The 21798-nt window shown below is 45.3% G+C and overlaps 1 protein-coding gene across 1 annotated transcript; it reads left to right on the forward strand.

Annotated features, from left to right (window-relative positions):
- Positions 1-3759: 3759 nt before the first annotated feature.
- LOC309700325 (ribonuclease inhibitor-like) lies at positions 3760-9910 on the forward strand (the record flags this gene model as incomplete). The annotated part of the gene is made up of 6 exons (XM_082523844.1): positions 3760-3775; positions 3947-3959; positions 4028-4201; positions 6431-6607; positions 8715-8888; positions 9402-9910. The coding sequence occupies 6 exons, from the start codon at positions 3760-3762 to the stop codon at positions 9415-9417; spliced, it is 570 nt and encodes a 189-aa protein (XP_082379970.1). The 3' UTR covers positions 9418-9910.
- Between the last annotated feature and the right edge of the window lie 11888 nt (positions 9911-21798).

A 21798-nucleotide genomic window follows, 5' to 3' on the forward strand; every position in this document is an offset into this window, starting at 1 on the left:
TTCTCTGACAGCATGGTGGGAGTTTCTAAAAATAACGGAGTCTTCATTAATCCCATGCAAACGTACACCTATCTGGAATAACCCTGACATATTACAAAACAATAATATGATTAATTTCCCAGAATGGAGTTGTAAAGGAATTAAATACTTAGAACATATATTAGAGGGAACAGAATTTATTCCATTTGACAGACTAGTTGCACAATATGGGATCAACAAGACAAGATTTTTAGAATATCAACAAATTAAATCCATAGTAAAAAAGAAATTTAACCTCAGTCAAGTTGAATTACAAACACCACCAAGTGCGGCACATTTTCTTACTCTTAAATCCCCCAAATTATTATCTAAAATATACAGAACACTTTCTAAATTAGATGAATCAATATCCCTTCCTATTGCAAAGTGGGAAGCAGATTTATCAGTCAGCTTAGACCAAAACTTCTGGTCTCAGATTTGCTTAAAAACCTTTAAATTAATTAAAAATCCCAGTCTGCAATTAATACAATACAAAATACTACATAGAGTGCACTATACAGGTCATCGGATGTTCAAGATGGGCTTTACATCTTCCAACAACTGCTCACACTGTCAAGGCAATACACCAGACAATTACATCCACGCTCTTTGGTTCTGTCCACCAGTGCAAAAGTTTTGGCGCGAGATATGTGAAGACTTATCAAAGTGTCTGAAATGTAACATTCCAACTTCCCCCTTAGTGTGTTTGTTGGGCAGCTTAGATAATGTCACCTCAGAAAACAATATAGCCCATATGGTTTTCACTGCCCTATGCATAGCCAAGAAAACAGCCTCATGAACTGGAAAAATAAAAATAATCTTAATTCTAACCAATATAGAAATTATCTATTAGATTACATTAGTCTTGATACAGCCTCTGCCACCATATCAGATCAATTGCTCTGGGCTCCTTTTATCAGCTCCATCACCTAGTGGGGGTGGGGGGTCATAGTTTGGTCCCGCCTTCACTGTTGTGATTGGTGTGGGGGTAGGGACAGGCTTAGGGCGTCGGGGGGTTCCCCGGAGGCATCTTCCTTGGGGGGCTCAACCCGGGGTAGCGGTCATGTCCGGTTGGGGGCTCTGTTGGCTCTCAGGTGACTGTTTCCTCGCGGCTGCGTGCAGCGGGGCTAGGGGAGGGTCTGTGCTGACGGACGTGGGTTACTGACCTGGTAGCCTGGCTGCCCCTGGGTGGGTCCAGGATGGGCGTGAGGTTCTGGGGGCGCTCCGTCTCTGGGCTGGGGCCCGGGCCGGGCCTCGGGGGCTTGGGTCCTGGTTGGTGTGTTGCCGGGGTTGTGGGCGGGTGGGTGCATGGGGGCCCAGCCCTGGAGCAGGGTGCCGCCGGTGCGTCGAGCCACCTGGGGGGCTCTTCAACTGGTGGGGGAGATGGTCACATCTGCAGGAGCTTTCCTCTCTTCAGGGACTCTCTCTGCAGGAGGGGGAGATACAGGAGAGGTGGAGGAAGATCCTAGCCTGGGCGTTTACTGTCTTATGTAGTCTGGAAGATGAGTGGATGGTGGGGTGGGTGCAGTTTTCTCTGTGGAGGGGTTGGGTGAACTGTCCCGGGCTCTGTGGGGCCGGGAGGCGCTGCTGCACTGGGCCCCGGTCTGGATGGGCCTGGGCCCCCTTTCCCTGGTGGGTCGCGGAGTGTGGGAGTGCCTACTGAGGTCAGCGGGGGAGCTGGCCCCAGGGAGGGGTTACCTGCCCCTCCCTTCCTTCCCTCCCCATCTCCAGCTGCCTCCCTCTTCCCGCTCCACCACAACCACCCACACATGCAGGGCCTTGGAGTAGGGGTATGTCACCAGGGTGCAGAGGAGGCTACCCCCCCCCCCCCCCCCCCCCCCCTCTGTCCCCTTCCGGCTGCCTCTGCCTCAATTTTATCCCACAACTTAGACATTCACATTATTCACACTCTCATTACACATACATATAGGATCTTGGGGGTGGGCACAATTACGGAGTCCATATTACCATCAGGGTGTACACCTCACCCCTGGCGTCGTTGCCCACCTCTCAATTTTAAATACACTTAGTCATTGAGGGCTATCAGGAGGGACTATGCGCTTACCTGCTGCTCCTTGGCAGGTAGCTCCATGCCCTCCTGGGTTTTAATTGCACCTTAGAACACACATGCATCAACACTACAATGAGCGGGTGGAGGGAGGTTTGGAGTCTTTTCCCACCCCCATTCTCTGCGGCCTGCTGGAGCGGGAGGGCTAGGAGGAGTTGGCCGTCCGACTGCGGTCTGGAGTGTGGGGCCTCCCTGCTGCTATGGAGTCGGGGTGGTCTGCCTCTCCCCACCGCAGGGAAAAGGGTAACACCATCTGGGTCTGGGTGCAGTTCCCCCCTCCAGGGGCAAGGGCACCTAGACCCGGTTTGTAGAGTACGCTTGGGGAGTGTGATCGTGTGTACAGCGTCTCTTTATGTCTGTCTCCACGTTGGTTGAGTGTGGAGTGAGTGCATATGAGAGCATGAGGGGGGGAATGGATGTTTGTGTCTGTGTGTGCCTGTATGTCTGTGTCTATATGTCAGGTTGGGTATCAGACACCACCTCTCTGGGGACATCTCAGGCCCTCTAAGGTTTGGAGGCCTATCTCCACCCACCACCACTTCCCCTGCCGGTGGCGGACTCCCTCAGGTGTCGGTGCGTTGGTGGTTCTTTGTGTCTGGGGGTGGGCGTCCAGGTACACACCGGCTCACTCCTTGGCGGCCGCTTATCGGGGCCTGGAACCTGGGGCTCGCTCGGTCCACTTCGGAGGTGGGGTGCCCCCGGCCTCTCGGCCTGGGGCTCGGTCACTCAGGCACAGCTGGCTGCCGGCGGAGCTCACGGGCGCGTCACTGCAACTCCCCCTGGCTTCTGCTCCGCGGCTGCTGAGTGAACCCTCATCTGGGACTCTCCTCAGCTCTTACTGGGACAGTGGCGCGGCTGCCCCTCTGTTGGTCTTCCATGATCTCTTGTGTTCTGGGGGCCTCTGGATGTCTGGAGTTTTGATCTCCTCCATACCTGCTTCATACCCTGGAGGATGGGGCTGTGGCCCCCCCACACTCCCTAGCAGATCGTTACATGGAGAAACCTTTGGAATACAAGCACGCTGATCCACACAGGTGTGCACACGGGTGTTCACTGCTCGTAGACTTAAATTACACCTTTCTTGGCTACTACTTCGAAGCACATCTGTCCTGCGTGCTGCACAACAACATTGAATATTTAGTATTTACTGCTGTTTACACTTAGCTAGATTAATGCGATGGTGTTGTGTTTAGTATGTTGCTTTGTTTTTTTTGTTTTTTTGCTTGTTTTCTATTCTTCTCTCAACAGGTGATCCAGGAGATTTTTATTTTTTTCTCCCCCCTTTCTCACTGTCCCTCTCCCCTTCTGTTTTTCCTTTCCTTCCTCTTTCTTTCTCCCTTTCCTATCCCTTACTGATGTCTGTCCCATCTGTAACATCTGAAAATAAAATATAATAAATAATAAAAACAAAGATCGACCAAATGGACCAATACGGCAATGCCACGATGATCCATTTGGCAAAGTAAATCCATTGGGTATCCTTGTTGGTCTTCAGACAACAATTCTGATGGCTAAAGAACCAAATGGGACAGGCAAAAAAAAAAAAGAAAAGAAAAAAAAAGAAAAGAAAATGAGCTTGTAGTTTGTCTGTTTTAATAATGTGACTGGAAAAAGGTGTGGTTGGACTTCGAATATGTCTATTCCTTTCCAACTTCACCTTTAAAAGTGAAGCTATGAGGCTTCTGGAATGTAAAACAAATTTTTTCAAGTCTTTTTCATATTTGTATGATAAAAGTACAACTTTAATGTCAAACATTCAGAGTTTTTTCTCTTGTTGTGTTTGTTTGAAGCTGCTTCCTGTTGGCTTCAGCTGTTTTAAGTTTCCATTTTCTAAACTTCTACATTCTGAACCTTCTTCAGCTCTTAGTGGATTGTGAAACACTGAATGATTTCAAGAACACACTTTGTGTAATAAAATTACATCTTTCATTCTTTATACAGATTGGGGAGCTGTGGGTTGTCAGACATCAGCTGTGATTATCTGGCAGCAGCGCTAAAGTACAACCCCTACCTTATGAGACTCCTGGACCAGAGCTTCAACAAGCTGCGGGATATAGGAGTGAAGCAGCTGTGTGTTCTTCTGGAGAATCCACGATGTCGATTTGGAACTCTGAGGTCAGTCACCATGCTTTAGTTGTGCTGCGATGAATATGATGTGAAAGTTGTCCCGACACTGCCAATCATAGGTCCACAGAGCCTTATACAGGAAGTCTTGATCCATTCTTTGTAGACTTTTTATCTCTGATCCTCTAAGTCTTACTCAGTAGTTAATGCAGAGTTCTGGGCTGATATGGGTGAGGGGACTCAGGCAGCCTGATAGACTGTCCAGATGTCCATGGCTTCCCTGCTTGTCCTGATACAAATAAACATAAGTAGCCTTTTTTGAATTTTTGTGGAGGAATAAAACCCATTACATTGAAACATCTCAGCTTGTGAAGGAATACAATAAAGGTGGTTCAAAACTCCAGAATTAGAATTTATGGTTGGCACCCTTAGAATTAAATGGTTAAAATCTGAGATAATGAGATATACCCACAACTTCTCCCCATAATTAAACCTTATGGAATCATAGGGTAATTACACTCAATCAAAAATCAATTTTCAAGAGCGACTGGTTTAAACAAAAAGATTATATTTGTCATGGTCCTGGGTCGGTTCGACCCAGCATTTTGAGTTTCTTATGTTTTGGTTTATTTTTGCATTATGGATTATTTCTTATTCTCTGGCGATACTGTTTTGATTATAATTATGTTCTGATTCTTTAGCTATCTGATGATGATGATGATGATTATTATTATTATTTCTGGTTTAGGTTTCGTTATCTTGCTCTCATGTTTAGTTTAGGTTTTTCCTGTACTTAGCCTCCTCTGCCCGTATGGCCCTCTGTCTGTCCATGGTGTCTTGTCTGGTCCTCTATGTCTGTTAGTTTCCTGTTTTATTCTGAAGGTCCTTGTCTTATGTGAGTGTGTTCAATTTACGTTTCCCCCTGCCTCGTCAGTTGTGATTTCCCCTAGGTTTGTTCCCCTCCTGTCTCTCATCCCTTGATTACTGCCTCAGTGTATTTAAGCCCAGTGTGTCTTTGTGTCAGTGTCGCGTCTTTAACGTCTGTTCACCCTCTTACCTTCCTGTGTGTTCTGTTTGCCTGCATGCCAGTTTAGTTATTTTCCAGTATAGTTAGTTTTCTGTTCAGTCACCCGTGCAATAAAGCTGGTTATTCTGAATTCACTTTCGCTTCCGCAAGTCCTGCATTTTGGGTCCTTCCTCTCTGCCTGCCTGCACACAGCCGAACCATGACAATATTCATAACAGATTTGTTGATGATAACGGTGTCATTCTGAGTTAGACATACTTTTCGGAAAAATATTGTCTAAACTGTTCTCAAAGAGAATATAACAAATTTTGTGAACTGGTCCCACTGCCTCTGCTTCATTTGATTAAAAATGTTATGATATACAATAATTTCTCATCAGCGCTCCCAAATTTATTGCCAGGGAAATGTCAGCTGTTTGATGAAAATGCAATAATAGATTTAATAGTAGTTTCTTCAAAGACAAAATATGTCATAGTTACAACAGTATGGTTACATTGAGTAAATATCACATCCATTGTGCTAAATGGAGGAACGCTAAGCCTTCTCTTCCTGGTTTTAATAATGATTTTAAGATATTTTTTTTCTTTGCTAAAAAAGACAAAAAGCACATATCCCAAAAAAATTAACAAGAATAACTCCATCTGCTATTCTAAATTTTGACTTATGCTGAGGCTTATATATTGTTAAGTAATGCAGCTGCTTCACTTAGGCTCCTAGCAGGTTGCTGAGTAGACATCTGTGTAGTGGTTTGTTTGAAATCTACCACTTTTTCCTTCAGTTTCCTTGTCAAGAAACAACTTCCTGTTCAACTGAAATGCCTTTCTGTTCAACTGAAATGCCTTGGTTTTTCAGTAGTGTGTGTGAGAGAGTTTCAGTAGTGTGTGTGAGAGCGTTTCAGTAGTGTGTGTGAGAGTGTTTCAGTAATAACGTCCCTTACGGCACCTCATAGTTGGCCTCCTGAACTTGTTTTCTTTGTTTTGGACTCTGATGTTTGTTTTTTAATTTCATGCATTAAAGCTTAACAACTCTTCATGTTTTTATGATAAATGTACAACTTTAATGTGAAAAATTCAGATTTTTTTTTCTCTTGTGTTTGTTTGAAGCTGCTTACAGTTGACTTAAATTGTTTGGAGTTTCCTTTTTCTAAACTTCTACATCTGAACCTTCTTCAGCTCTGAACAGATTATGAAATACTGAATGACTTCAAGCACACACTTTGTCTAAAAAACTTAAATCTTTCCTTCTTTATACAGATTGATGAGCTGTGGTTTGTCAGACATCAGCTGTGATTATCTGGCAGCAGCGCTGAAGTCCAACCCCTCTCATCTAAGAGAGCTGGACCTGAGTGAGAACAATGAGCTGCGGGATTCAGGAGTGAAGCAGCTGTGTGGTTTTCTGGAGAGACCAGGATGTGGACTTGAAACTCTGAGGTCATTCAACATGTTTTACTTGTGCTGAGATGAATATGATGTGAAAGTTGTGCTGACACTAAACTGCAGACATAAGGCTGATACTGAGCCACACTGAGGATCATCATGGTAACGTCTGTTTTCTTCTTCTCTGGTTTAGTCCATTGACTGCAGCAGAACAATGTTCACATTTCAAACCTTCAGAGAACAAGAAAAATCCTCCACTGGATAATTCACTGTGAAACTCTAAAACTCTTCATTCCACCTTAAAGTCTGAGTGACACTGAAATCCAAACCAAAATGGCAATTTGCTTTACAAACAGCAGTCCAACACAAACATACACACATCATCCAAAACACAATCCAAAATCCAAATCTCCTCCAATGCCAGCATGAATGATGGGAAAAGAGAAGGAGGAGCACTCTGACATTCAGGGTTAGAATGAGTTTCATAAGGCAGACTGTGACGATCAAAGCTGCATTAGATAGCTTACATAACTTAATGAATGAGTGGACAGAGATCATCTGAAGCACTTCAAAGGCTTTAAATCAGCACATTTCTCTTTATTCTTTATCAACTCTGTTAGATTCTCTCAGTTTTCTGTGGAATGAAGTTAACAGCAGGCTAATAATATGCTGACCAATAAGTTTCTATTAAATGTTGTAATTTGTATATTAAAAAGTGCTTTGGCTTAGCACGGCTCAGCTTACAGTTAGAATACAGCTGCTGGATGTGATTACCATGTCATAGTTATCTACCAAACTGCTAACTGGGGAATTTCAGGCCACAAATCCATCCATCCATCCATCCATCCATTCGCTTCCGCTTATCCTTTTCAGGGTTGCGGGGGGCGCTGCAGCCTATCCCAGCTGTCACAGGGCGAGAGGCGGGGTACACCCTGGACAGGTCGCCAGTCTGTCGCAGGGCCAACACACAGGGACAGACAACCATTCGCACTCACATTCACTCACACATTCACACCTAGTGGCAATGTGGATTATCCAATTAACCTATCCCCTCAAGCTGCATGTCTTTGGACAGTGGGAGGAAGCCGGAGTACCCGGAGAGAACCCACGCAAACACGGGGAGAACATGCAAACTCCACACAGAAAGACCCCGGCCTGATGGTAGAAATGAACTCAGGAACTTCTTGCTGTGCGGCAACAGTGCTAACCATCGTGCCACCGTGCTGCCTAGAGCCTGGGCTCTAGCTGTCATCGGGCAAGATGCGTGGTCCACCTACGCAGGGGAGCAGTCCATCACAGGGCCAACAGAGAGAGACAGAGAAGCACTCTCTCACATCCACACCTACAGCCAATTTAGAAGCACCAATGAACCTAAGCAGCATTTCATTGGACTGACGGGGAACATCCAACCTCCAAAGAAAGGCCAACAAGCTTCAACCTACAACCTTCTTGCTCTGCCACTTTTCGCCATTTCAGCCCAAATCCTGCATTTTCCTGTTTTTGACTACAGACCAGATACACTAGCACTTTCTCACCAGACACTGCCACCTAGTGGAGGAAGTCTTAGTTCCATTTGAAGCTTCAGATTACAGTTAGTTCTTTTCAAAAGAGGTGGAGGTGGTGGGGCCACAGCACCATCATCACTGAATGCCATAGGACACTTAACCTTTGTTTCCATATGCTTAGGACTTCCTGTTGTTCCAAGGAGGAGTGGAACATGTGTAAAAATCTCCCAGTCAGTTTCAGACAATCTCGGGTCAAGTCTAGAACAACTGTGTGCCCAGTTTGAGCTCTCTTCAGTACTGTGATCTGACAGACTCAGAGGGGCCATCACATCACATTTAGAAGCTCCCAAGATGGAGCCACAACACATCTCCAATACTTAGTCTGTCTTGTGGGACCGACTGGAAGAAATGATTCAAGGACTTAGTCACAGAACAGAGATTCAAAACTCCAAAATCCAACTGGCTGCATCAGGACATATAGTCTGAAACTCTGCACAGTTTCCTGTTAGAAGCTGTTTCCTGCTGGCTTCAGCTGTTTGGAGTTTCCATTTTCTAAACTTCTACATTCTGAACCTTCTTCAGCTCTGAACAGATGATGAAACACTGAATGATTCCAAGCACTTTGTCTAATAAACTTTCTTTAATTCTTTATGCAGATTGTGGAACTGTGGTTTGTCAAAGATAAGCTGTGATTATCTGGCAGCAGCGCTAAAGTCCAACCCCTCCCATCTGAGAGAGCTGGACCTGAGAGGAAACAACCTGAAGGATCCAGACGTGAAGCAGCTGTGTGATCTTAAGGAGAGTCCAGACTACAGATTGGAGACTCTGAGGTCAGTAGAGTGATGGAGTGAGTGGGTGGTGCTGTCAGCAGTATTGTACTAAACACAGTCAGTATGAAACAAAGATGCAGTGTTTCCTGTAAAGCTGCAGCTTCTCAGTGAAGCTGTGGGAGGAGAATGGTGACAGCCTTCAGGATTGGACACAAACACTTCCTGTTTCTGCCTTTTGTGCAGAGCAGATGTTTGGCTGGTATTCCACCAGTTAACAGCTGGAACCGTCCATCTGGATTGTTGGGGTTCCTACAGAGCTCAGAGTGGACACACCAAGGTTCTTCTAATGAATGAAAGTCCAAACTCAAACTAGGAGTCAAAAACATTTTCATCAACTTCAATAAAAATCCAAAGATTAGAGAAAGTGAAGCAACAATGAGTCCTAGTACAGTCCCAGCACTGACGTCCCTGCTGCTCTTTATACTGGATGTGCTGCATCACTGACTGACAGCTGATGAAGAGTCTCTGGAAACACTCGTTTATCTCCTCTGCTCTTCCTCCTTCTCTCTGCAGGTGGAGCTGGTTGTAAATAGGATGGTGTGTGTGCTGAAAGAGGATGAGCTGTGTCCTGATGATCCAGAATGGATGAAGCAGCAGCAGCTTGTGTGTAGAGACGCTCTGACTGGGCCATGTTACTGGGAGGTGGAGAGGAGAGCTTCATCCAGCAGTGACTGAAAGAGGAATGAAGTGCAGATGACTGTCAGAGCTGCAGAGTGAACTGCTCTGAGAACAGCTCCACTGTCAGACACAATGTAGAGTCCAGCATCACCCCTGTGTGTCCCTCTGGATCTGACAGAGGATCATCAGTGTATCTGGACTGCTCTGCTGCTGCTCTGTCCTTCTACAGTCTCTGCACAGTCTCTGTGTGACTCTGGCTTCAGACCCTCCTGGATCAAACTCACCTGGCAAGGCTTTCAAACACCTTTGAATAATAAACATCATGTTTTTATAAGATAAATATCATGTTTTCATGGATATGTGCAGTTTGAGCCTTAGTGGATGAATCAGTGCTTAATTTTTAATGTGGCTACTAATGATCAATAAATGTGTTGACTGGAATCAAATGAATGACTTGGACTGTATCTGTTCCTGCTTTTCTCTCTTATGGATCTGATCCAGACCTTTTCCCGCCTTTAAAGCAGCCTCAGAAATACCTGGAAACACGGATCGGAGAAGTGAGGTGAGATGAAGAACAGCTGGGAGAAAAGACAACACAAGCTTCTCGTCTGTGACTGAAACCTTTGACTCATTTTTAATCTTTGCTGTTTAACTGGGCAGTGAGGCGGCTTTTAACACAGGAGACTCACATTTGACCTTTAAATGAACCCGTGATCTTTGCTCCAGCACCACTCTGTCCACAAACAGCTTGTGATTGATTAACTGAACCTGATCAATAGTCCTGAAGTTTCACAGACTTGATGCTGCACTCCGATTAAAAAGAGCTTTTATTTTATCAAGCAGGGTATAGGTCACTTCCTGTCACTCCTAGCGTGACATTAAGACACATCAAAAATGTCCTGAACAGTGAAATAAGTCCAAATGCGCTCAGTGATCAGATGAAGACAAAAACAACAATGAAGGTGATCCCTGCAGTTCCTCTGACATCCAGCAGAGGCAGCAGTGACTCAGTCCCCATAGACTCAAACTGGTTTGGTCTCTACAGATAATTTCTCCCTTCATGTGTTTTGTATTAATGAGGAGGTCAAAGTCACATGACCTCATTGTTGCTTCCTGCTTAGAGCACACTGGACTCCCCAGGTGTGTGTTTGTGACATCATCACAACCACAGTGTGTGTGTGCGCTGTTGTTAGGATTTGGGACTGAAAGTCATGGACGGGGATTGTGGAGACCGGCCTTCTGGGACATGTATTTGTAAGAGATTCTCTTTCAGGAGGAGAACATTTCAAAATGTGAATTTCTCGTGTTTGCAGCATGAAATGTGCTGTAAAGTGTTGTAAACTGGTTTTGGGCTGTACTTCATGTAATGCCAGTTTGTACCAGAAGAGGAAGCAGTGAGTCAGTGTAACCTTTATTTAATTAGGCAAAGACCACATTCGTATTCACAGTGGCAGCAAAGAATCTTAAAGCGCTGCTTTCACATCCCTGCATATGTTTCCTGTTGCCCAATCTATTCTCCCTTATCTGATCATCAACATCCTGTACACAAAACTGTCGCTGTTGCAAGTGCCTCTGACCTAAAGTCACCTTTCACAAGAAAATCACAAGAAAATCATTATAAGCGCCTATTCTACTAAAAGATCAGAGAGAAAACAACCATTTTAATCAATTAAGTTTAAACATATAAGCAATTACTCATGCGTAAATTTTATCATAGCCAAAAGCTGCCTAAAAACAACTCCTGTGTGTTTGTCACAGGCCAGCGCTCTGAGTTCATTTTGTATTTGTCTCATTTTAGATATGTGATTAGTTTGTGTCATTCCTATTTAGCTTTAGTTAAGGAAAGGCAGTTATTATTTATTGTTTCCTTGGTTTCTATGTTTGAGTTCTTGTATCGTTCATCACGTGTTAGGTCTGTTAAGCTTGTGTTGTCATGTCTAGTTTCAGTGTTTCCTGTTTTATTTTGAAGGAGTCGTGTGTTCTTTGTTCATTGTATTTAGTTTCACTTCCCCTGTCCTGTCATTAAGCTCATGTCAGTCAGCTGTTCCTCCATGTGTTCCCACTTCCCCTAATCACCTCCTGTGTATTTAAGTCCTGTGTTTTCAGTGTGTCATTGTCAGATCGTCTGCTGTGTTTGCAAGGCAAGAAGTTGCGTCAAGTCTCCTCATGTCAAGTCTCCTCATGTCAAGTCTCCTCATGTCAAGTCTCCTCATGTCAAGTCTCCTCATGTCAAGTCTCCTCATGTCAAGTCTCCTCATGTCAAGTCTTCTCATGTCAAGTCTCCTCATGTCAAGTCTCCTCATGTCAAGTCTCCTCATGTCAAGTCTCCTCATGTCAAGTCCATGTTCCTGTAGGTTTTTAAGTTAATTTGGCTCACCCAGTTTAGTTTATTGTTAGCCTTGCATTTTGCCTTTTGTTTACAGTTATTTTGCCAGCCTCAATAAACGGCTCGTTTTCTGTTATTCAAGTCATGTTTCACATTTTGTTTCCGTCTGCATTTGGGTCCACCCTTCGCTCTACACACAGTCAGCCCTGCTGATTGTGACAGTGTTAACACTAACTTCATTTTAAAACTCACATTTCCTGTGTAATAACCTGTTTTTGATATAGCATTTTTATTTCATTTTGCTCCTTTTCATTATACTTTATCAGATTTAACCAAAATATATGCTTTCCTTCCTTAGGTCCTTCTTTAAAGCAAGAAACTCCTATTCAGTTCCTCTTTCCTGTCACTTGTTGCTAGACCAGCTCAAATTCAGTTATAAGCTAAATGAATGTCAGGCCTTTGGCCTTGCAAGTTTATAGATCCTATGTGTTTGTAAGCATGTGCAGCCTTCTATGCTCTAAGTCTCTTACACAATAGATTGTCTGGACATTGCGCCAAACAAAGCTTAAGACCCTCTGTAGACCAAGCAACAACTCTAAATGAGCACAATCGCAATGTGTACACAAAATCATTTTTACGTATATAATCTTCAATGTTATTCATTTGGGTCAGCGACACTTGTAACATTCTCATAACAAGCTCTCTCCTCTACCCTAGAAATAAATCTATGTAATATCTGTATGTGTAAGCCTACATTATAACCACTTCTTCTAGAAATCAAAAAGAAATCAAACATTTTCTACTCCTACAATCTTCACTAGTTTTCCTCAAAGCATATCTTTTATTCCCACAGTTTCCCTTTAAGTTTTGTAAACAGCTTCTTATGAACACCAGCATTTTATCTTCTAAACAGGATTCAGTTCACTTTAATCCTTTAACCTTAACATAAAAATAACAATTTCTGCCTCAGTTTTACCATATCTAAATTATCAAAACCCCCAAAAGTTATAACATAATCCTAAAACCCATTTCAAATTAAACCTTAAATCCCTCTCTTTGACACATCTCATGCGTCAAACTCAAAATGCTTCACCCAAGCTTAGGAAATTAAAAGAAAAAGTTTAGTCACATCATCTCTCAAAACAGCTCAGCCATCCTCCTCTCAGGTATATCTGCTCCGACCCTGCAAACCTGTGTTTAAGGAATGAAATCAATTTAAAGGATTAAATTCAGCGTCTCTGCCGTTCTCTTTACCACTACACTCTCTGTCTCGGCAGTGTCTTATTCTAAGTGGGCGACATGTTCACTTACCTGTGTGTGAGAGAACTCCCTCAGTGTCCGTGTAGCACTGGTGTAGCACAAGTAGTGGCCTTGTTAGACCTGCTAGTGCTACTTCCTGCCTTCTTTGCATGTGGTATAGGCAGTGTAGTTACCTTTAACCACAGTCTGAGGACAGATGGGAAATATACAAAAAATTCCACCACAAAAGAAGATTTCAAAGATTTTAATAGATTAGTTTAAGAATTTGAGCAAACAACAGAAATAAGTGTGTGATAACAACATCTCACTCCTCAGAATTATGTAAGAAGGCTTCATTTCATAATGACAGTAAAGCAAATACAGACAGATGTGTAGAGAAAATAATCACATAAAAATAATAACTGTGCTAATAAGAAAACCCTCCTGATGTCCATAAATACGGTGAAATCAAAGGTTCCTAAAGTTATAAAGTAACATGTCAGGTAAAGTTCTTCATGTTTGTACTTGAACTTGAGTAAATGTGTTGATCTAGTTTCCAACAGTTGCAGCAAACACATGGAGCAACACAACGAGAACACACAGTGAGGTGAAGTGAGTGAAGTGGATCAGGTTTTCACCACTGCAAAACACACCCACACATGTCGGGGAAGTGGGAGGAGCGGTTGGAGGAGCAGTGGGAGGAGCGGTGGGAGGAGCAGTGGGAGCAGCGCTGGAAGGAGTGGTGGTAGAAGCAGTGGGAGGAGCAGTGGTTTGTAATGAACTGTCTGGGGAGGGGAAGGTAACAAAGCCTGGTGGTGTCCCTGTAACTGTGTCGCTGATCCATTTCTGGTACTGGGACACAGGAGTGTAGGTTGTAGGACATGCAGAGCATCCAACAAAAATGAAAACTCCACTCTGCAGCCAGATGGATCCACTCTGAGTCATCAGTGGTGCCCCAACACTAAGCTGTGGAAAGACAGTGATAAAGTTATCAGGACAGATGTGTAACTGTTAGAGGTCGACCTTTGTCACCCACTAAAGTTTGAACTTTGTTGGTAGTTTTGTTACAAACTGCTGAAATAAATTAAGTAATAAATAAATTGATCGTCCCAGTATAACACAGTCAGTAACACTTCATGGATATCAGTCTGTCCACTTAGGAAACATGAACCACTGTGAATCCACTTCAGCTGCTTTGGTGCAATGAAAGTGACGATTCCACAGACAGAAAGTTTCAGGCAGCTCGTTTAAAGGAATCAGTTTCATCAAATAAATTAGAGGCTTTAGAAAAAACAACCTTTGATAAACATGAATATGAATATTTATGGTCAATTACAGCAAAACAAGCAAAGCAAAGTGTGACTAAAGGTGAGATTATCTCAGTGACTGTCAACAACAGATTATAAGAAATAAACTTGTGCTCACCAAACATGAACCTGTCTCTCCAGTACAGATGATGCTGTCTGTGACCCCTGGATAGCTGGCTTTGCACACATTGTTTCCCACTATTGGTACGTTTGCCTCCAGCAGGTTATTTCTGGAGTCTAGTTGGAGAGAATTTAAACATCAGGCTTTTCTAAAGAGTCCAACACAATGCTGCAAAGTAAAAAAAAATAAAATATTTTATGTCTGTGAAGGTTCTCAGTCATCCAGGTCATCGTAGTCAAAGGAGCTTGCAAAGAAAAGCGTCTGGACTTCTTTAAGTTGCTTGAAGACGTTTCACCTCTCATCCGAGAAGCTTCTTCAGTTCTAAGGTCAAATGGTGGAGAGTCCCAGATATAAACCTAGTGGGAGTGACCCCCCACAGAGGGACAAAAGGACCCCCTGATGATCCTCTAATCACCTGAGCCAAGGTGTGAAATTGGGTGTGGGTCCCAATCAGCCAGAGTTTCGGGTGTGTTCATTGTGAAACCTGGCCCCACCTTATCATGCGAAAATGGCTGCTATAAATGTTCATTTTCAGATCTCTGATTGGAGGAGAAGGCAGCGCTCAGTCAGTCATATTGTGATGAAAGAAACATGAAACAGCCCTTTAACATGAGCACTCACTCAGAACCTCAAGCACAAAGATCAGCTTAACAGAGAAAGCCTGCTTAAGAGAGAAAGCCTGCTGTGTGTTTCCTCTACAAAGGAAGTATGTCCACTCGTAACCAGTAAAAATAGTTACTTCATAAGTTACACAGGTGACACAGACTCCACACTTCCTGCATCTCTTTCAAAGTAAAAGCGCTGCGTGCTTTTAGTGGTCTTATTGTGAAACATCTGCAGCAACATTGTGTGTAAGAGGTGATGTTGAATTTCAACCACTGAGCGGCTGGTTCACTTCAGTTTACACGGAGGTGTTCTAGTCTTACTGACCATCCTTTAAACTACGAGCCACATTCAACCATTGATCAGCCTCTCTCCTTTATTCTACACACATGCAGGTCTGTGGACTGTGAGAGGAAGCTGGAGAACCCGGGAGAACCCACACGGACACGAGGGGAACCAACTGGGGTTCAAACCAGGAAACAGAGACGGGAAGAACATGACTCCACCTTCCATCTACTCACCTGCAGGAACAGCCAGTGCAGACAGCAGCAGCACACACACACCTGCAACAGGACAGAAGTCACTGAGGGTCACTAAAGGTCAGAGGTCATGATGAGGACAGACAGGTGTAGGAACATCAGCTCACCTGCAGCAGTCAGCAGAAACAGGCCTGACACTGAAGAACACACTGGCTGTGTCCCAATTCAGGGTCTGCACGCTTGAAGTACGCATTTCAAGTGCGGTTACGTTACCACCACGCAATGACGGCTGTCCCAATTCGAAGTATACTTCAAATGCATACTCCAAATGCGCCGTCGATTTCCCCAAATATCAAGCGTGGTCCGGTGCACGCTTCGTGGTCCCATATATCCCACAATTCATAGCGTGGCGGTGGGTGTGGATAATTTTGCCGCAAAATACGGCAGAAGGGAGCGGCCGAAGAGGTTTTTTTCCCAAATTTTATTGAACTTATAAAGCGAACAGTCAGTCATTCCAGTTCAGTTTGTACAGTAGACATACAAGGCAAATAAGAGTAACAATATACAGTGCAATGAAATAAGAAGGATAAATAAATAAAGGATAAAAAAAGAAAAAAAAGGGGGGAATGTGAAAGACTTCATAAAAACTTTGTACTTGAAAGTTGTGACAGCTCATTCCTTAAACATTTCTGAATGAACTTCAATCAATGATAAACCTTTTTTATTGGAAGTTAATTTAAGAGAGTTTAAGTAATATTCAATTTCAATCAAAAACAAATTAAATGATGGGGTTGAGTTTTGGAATTATATATATATATATCACTGGGTCCTAAGGCTAGACCCCCTATGCTAAGCAAGCTTACCACAGACATGAGCGAGACAGATAAACATGAAGGCATGCCGGCTTACCCATGCCCACATACAGAGTGTGTCTGTGGATTCCAACAAAGCTCTTTCACTTGTGTACTTCATGTACTTCATGTACTTGTGTGTTTGTGACAGTGGAACAACATACAACATACATATATATATATATATATATATATATATATATATATATATATATATATAAAACACCCAGCACGCCCCTGCGGGCGGTTTATCCTTCAAGCTCGGGTCCTCTACCAGAGGCCTGGGAGCTTGAGGGTCCTGCGCAGTATCTTAGCTGTTCCCAGGACTGCGCTCTTCTGGACAGAGATCTCCGATGTTATTCCCGGGATCTGCTGGAGCCACTCGCCTAGCTTGGGAGTCACCGCACCTAGTGCTCCGATTACCACGGGGACCACCGTTCCCTTCACCCTCCACATCCTCTCGAGCTCTTCTCTGAGCCCTTGGTATTTCTCCAGCTTCTCGTGTTCCTTCTTCCTGATATTGCTGTCATTCGGAACCGCTACGTCGATCACTACGGTCGTCTTCTTCTGTTTGTCTACCACCACTATGTCCGGTTGGTTAGCCACCACCATTTTGTCCATCTGTATCTGGAAGTCCCACAGGATCTTAGCTCGGTCATTCTCCACCACCCTTGGGGGCATCTCCCATTTTGACCTCGGGACTTCCAGGTTATACTCGGCACAGATGTTCCTGTACACTATGCCGGCCACCTGGTTATGGCGTTCCATGTATGCCTTGCCTGCTAGCATCTTGCACCCTGCTGTTATGTGCTGGATTGTCTCTGGGGCATCTTTACACAGCCTGCACCTGGGGTCTTGCCTGGTGTGATAGACCAGCCTCTATGGATCTTGTACTCAGAGCTTGTTCTTGTGCTGCCATGATTAGTGCCTCTGTGCTGTCTTTCAGTCCAGCTTTGTCCAGCCACTGGTAGGATTTCTGGATATCAGCCACCTCCTCTATCTGCCGGTGGTACATACCGTGCAGGGGCCTGTCCTTCCATGATGGTTCCTCGTCTCCCTCCTCTTTCTTGGGTTTCTGCTGCCTGAGGTATTCACTGAGCACTCGGTCAGTTGGGGCCATCTTCCCAATGTATTCTTGGATGTTCGTTGTCTCATCCTGGACTGTGGTGCTGACACTCACCAGTCCCCGGCCCCCTTCCTTACGCTTAGCGTACAGCCTCAGGGTGCTGGACTTGGGGTGAAACCCTCCATGCATGGTAAGGAGCTTTCTTGTCTTTATGTCAGTGGCTTCTATCTCCTCCTTTGGCCAGCCTATTACCCCAGCAGGGTACCTGATCACGGGCAGGGCGTACGTGTTGATGGCCCGGATCTTGTTCTTACCATTCAGCTGACTCCTCAGGACTTGCCTGACCCTCTGCAGGTACTTGGTGGTTGCAGCCTTTCTAGCGGCCTCTTCATGGTTCCCATTTGCCTGCGGGATCCCCAGGTACTTGTAACTGTCCTCTATGTCTGCAATGTTGCCTTCTGGTAGTTCAATCCCCTCAGTTCTGACTACCTTCCCTCTCTTTGTTACCATCCGACTACACTTCTCCAGTCCGAACGACATTCCAATGTCATTGCTGTATAGCCTGGTAGTGTGGATCAGTGAATCGATGTCTCGTTCACTCTTGGCATACAGCTTGATGTCATCCATGTACAGGAGGTGGCTGACAACTGCTCCGTTCCGTAGTCGGTATCTGTAGCCAGTCTTGTTAATGATCTCACTGAGGGGGTTCAGGCCTATGCAGAACAGCAGTGGGGACAGAGCATCTCCTTGGTAGATCCCGCACTTGATGGTGACTTGTGCTATGGGCTTGGAGTTGGCCTCTAGTGTTGTACGCCACATCCCCATTGAGTTCCTGATGAAGGCTCTTAGGGTCCCATTGATCTTGTACAATTCTAGGCATTCCAGTATCCAGCTGTGGGGCATTGAGTCATAGGCCTTCTTGTAATCAATCCAGGCAGTGCACAGGTTGGTCAGTCTGGTCTTGCAGTCTCGGCTGACTGTTCTGTCTACCAGTAGCTGGTGTTTTGCGCCTCTGGTATTTTTGCCAATTCCTTTCTGTGTCCCGCTCATGTATTGACCCATGTGCCTGTTCATCTTAGCCGATATGATGCCTGACAGGAGCTTCCATGTAGTACTGAGGCAGGTTATTGGTCGGTAGTTGGAGGGGACCAGTCCCTTCTTGGGGTCCTTGGGGATCAGGACCGTCCGACCTTCGGTTAGCCATTCCAGGTGTCTCTCGTTAACTAGCAGCTGGTTCATTTGTGCTGCCAGACGCTTGTGGAGTGCAGTCAGCTTCTTTAGCCAGTAGGCGTGAACCATGTCGGGCCCTGGTGCTGTCCAACTCTTCATACTGGAGACCCTTTCTTGGATATCTGCCACTGTGATGGTTACTGGACCCTGTTCAGGGAGGTCGCTGTGGTCTGCCCTCATATATATATATATATATATATATATATATATATATATATATATAGTGCTAAGCGAGCCTACTGCAGACATGAGCGAGACAGATAAATATGAAGGCATGCCGGCTCGGACGTCGCCCGGATCAACAAGGTCCGCGTCAGGTGTTGAGGAACCAGGGCACTCTGACAAAAAGTGGGCTACTGGAACAAGAAGGCATCGGTGGGCAAGAGACGAAAACAGGGCGTTGTTGGAATGCTACTATGCAAGTAACCCCGGCGGAAAGGGCTACATGAATAGGATGACGGACCTATGGATTCTTCGATGCCCAACGTCCACAATGACAGCAAAACAACTAGTAGCTCAGTGTTCCAACATTCAAAAGAAGGGACTGCTCTCACAGCTAGAGATTGACGAGGTACAACACAAATGCTACGGCAAGGAGGAGTCAGGACGCCAGGTCAGGGGGGAGATATCATCACCCCCACCCGAGATTGGGTACGTAGCCCCAAGTGCGATAGGAGAAGGATCGTTGAGTGCGAGAGGAACTGACCTGAAAAATAGGATCATGGCCAAGCTTGAAACCTGGATCCCCCGCAGCCGGTTACCAAGATTACGTGAAGTACCCTCAGAAGGTCTGCTAGATGATGTTAATGCAGCACTACGGACAATACCTACAACCACGATTACCGACACTAACAAGCTGATCTACAATACGGCAGCAGTGATCAGTGAGATACTTGGCTACAAGTTGAACAGCCACAAGGGGCAGTACCCTCCATGGAGAAGGAGGCTAGAGGACAAGATCAAAGTAGCACGGAGGGAGGTTAGCCAACTAACGGAGTTGCAGAAAGGTGCGACAAAGAAGGTGCATAAGAAATACAGCAAGCTGTCCATACCTGAGGCCTTGGAAACTGCCAAGCAAAGACTCACAGCCTTGGCCAGCCGCTTGAGGAGGTACACCAGAGAGATAGAAGGCAGGAGAATAAACCAGCTGTTCTCCACAGAACCACCAAAGGTGTACTCTCAGTGGCAAGGGAACAATAAGAGAACAGCACCACCAAGGCTGGAGACGGAGCAATACTGGAAGAGCATATGGGAGAAGGACACAACCCATAACGGCAATGCTCAGTGGCTAGTGGATCTGAGGGCAGACCACAGCGACCTCCCTGAACAGGGTCCAGTAACCATCACAGTGGCAGATATCCAAGAAAGGGTCTCCAGTATGAAGAGTTGGACAGCACCAGGGCCCGACATGGTTCACGCCTACTGGCTAAAGAAGCTGACTGCACTCCACGAGCGCCTGGCAGCACAAATGAACCAGCTGCTAGTTAACGAGAGACACCCGGAATGGCTATCCGAAGGTCGGACGGTCCTGATCCCCAAGAACCCCAAGAAGGGACCGGTCCCCTCCAACTACTGACCAATAACCTGCCTCAGTACCGCATGGAAGCTCCTGTCAGGCATCATATCGGCTAAGATGAACAGGCACATGGGTCAATACATGAGCGGGACACAGAAAGGAATTGGCAAAAATACCAGAGGCGCAAAACACCAGCTACTGGTAGACAGAACAGTCAGCCGAGACTGCAAGACCAGACTGGTGAGTGTCAGCACCACAGTCCAGGATGAGACAACGAACATCCAAGAATACATTGGGAAGATGGCCCCAACTGACCGAGTGCTCAGTGAATACCTCAGGCAGCAGAAACCCAAGAAAGAAGAGGGAGACGAGGAACCATCATGGAAGGACAGGCCCCTGCACGGTATGTACCACTGGCAGATAGAGGAGGTGGCTGATATCCAGAAATCCTACCAGTGGCTGGACAGAGGCACTAATCATGGCAGCACAAGAACAAGCTCTGAGTACAAGATCCATAGAGGCTGGGGTCTATCACACCAGGCAAGACCCCAGGTGCAGGCTGTGTTAAGATGCCCCAGAGACAATCCAGCACATAACAGCAGGGTGCAAGATGCTAGCAGGCAAGGCATACATGGAACGCCATAACCAAGTGGCCAGCATAGTGTACAGGAACATCTGTGCCGAGTATAACCTGGAAGTCCCGAGGTCAAAATGGGAGATGCCCCCAAGGGTGGTGGAGAATGACCGAGCTAAGATCCTGTGGGACTTCCAGATACAGATGGACAAAATGGTGGTGGCTAACCAACCGGACATAGTGGTGGTAGACAAACAGAAGAAGACGACCGTAGTGATCGATGTAGCGGTTCCGAATGACAGCAATATCAGGAAGAAGGAACACGAGAAGCTGGAGAAATACCAAGGGCTCAGAGAAGAGCTCGAGAGGATGTGGAGGGTGAAGGTAATGGTGGTCCCCGTGGTAATCGGAGAACTAGGTGCGGTGACTCCCAAGCTAGGCGAGTGGCTGCAGCAGATCCCGGGAATAACATCGGAGATCTCTGTCCAGAAGAGCGCAGTCCTGGGAACAGCTAAGATACTGCGCAGGACCCTCAAGCTCCCAGGCCTCTGGTAGAGGACCCGAGCTTGAAGGATAAACCGCCCGCAGGGGCGTGCTGGGTGTTTTTTTTTTTTCTTTATATATATATATATATATCATAATAATCTGACAATACTATAAAATTGGCCATACTATATTTACATTACCACAGTGAGATGACTTTAGTCTCATGAACAACATTAATTGTTATTTACTAACTAATCTTAAATGACTGTTCAGCACAGAAGTGAAGCCCAACAATCATGTTTTACAGTCCCGTGGTCTCAGCCTCAGATACTCAACTAATCAAAGTGATGTCATGACAAAAATGAATGACTAACAAAACATTTTTCTCCTTCATTTCTGTCAAACAAAGCTGTATGTAACGTGTCTCGCGGTTAGTATCATGGTTGCTAGGCAACCTGAACAGTGCGACGAAGCGTATACCGTCCCATTTCACG

This window comes from Aulonocara stuartgranti (assembly GCF_965226115.1).
Source record: "Aulonocara stuartgranti genome assembly, chromosome: 3".
Lineage (NCBI taxonomy): Eukaryota > Metazoa > Chordata > Actinopteri > Cichliformes > Cichlidae > Aulonocara > Aulonocara stuartgranti.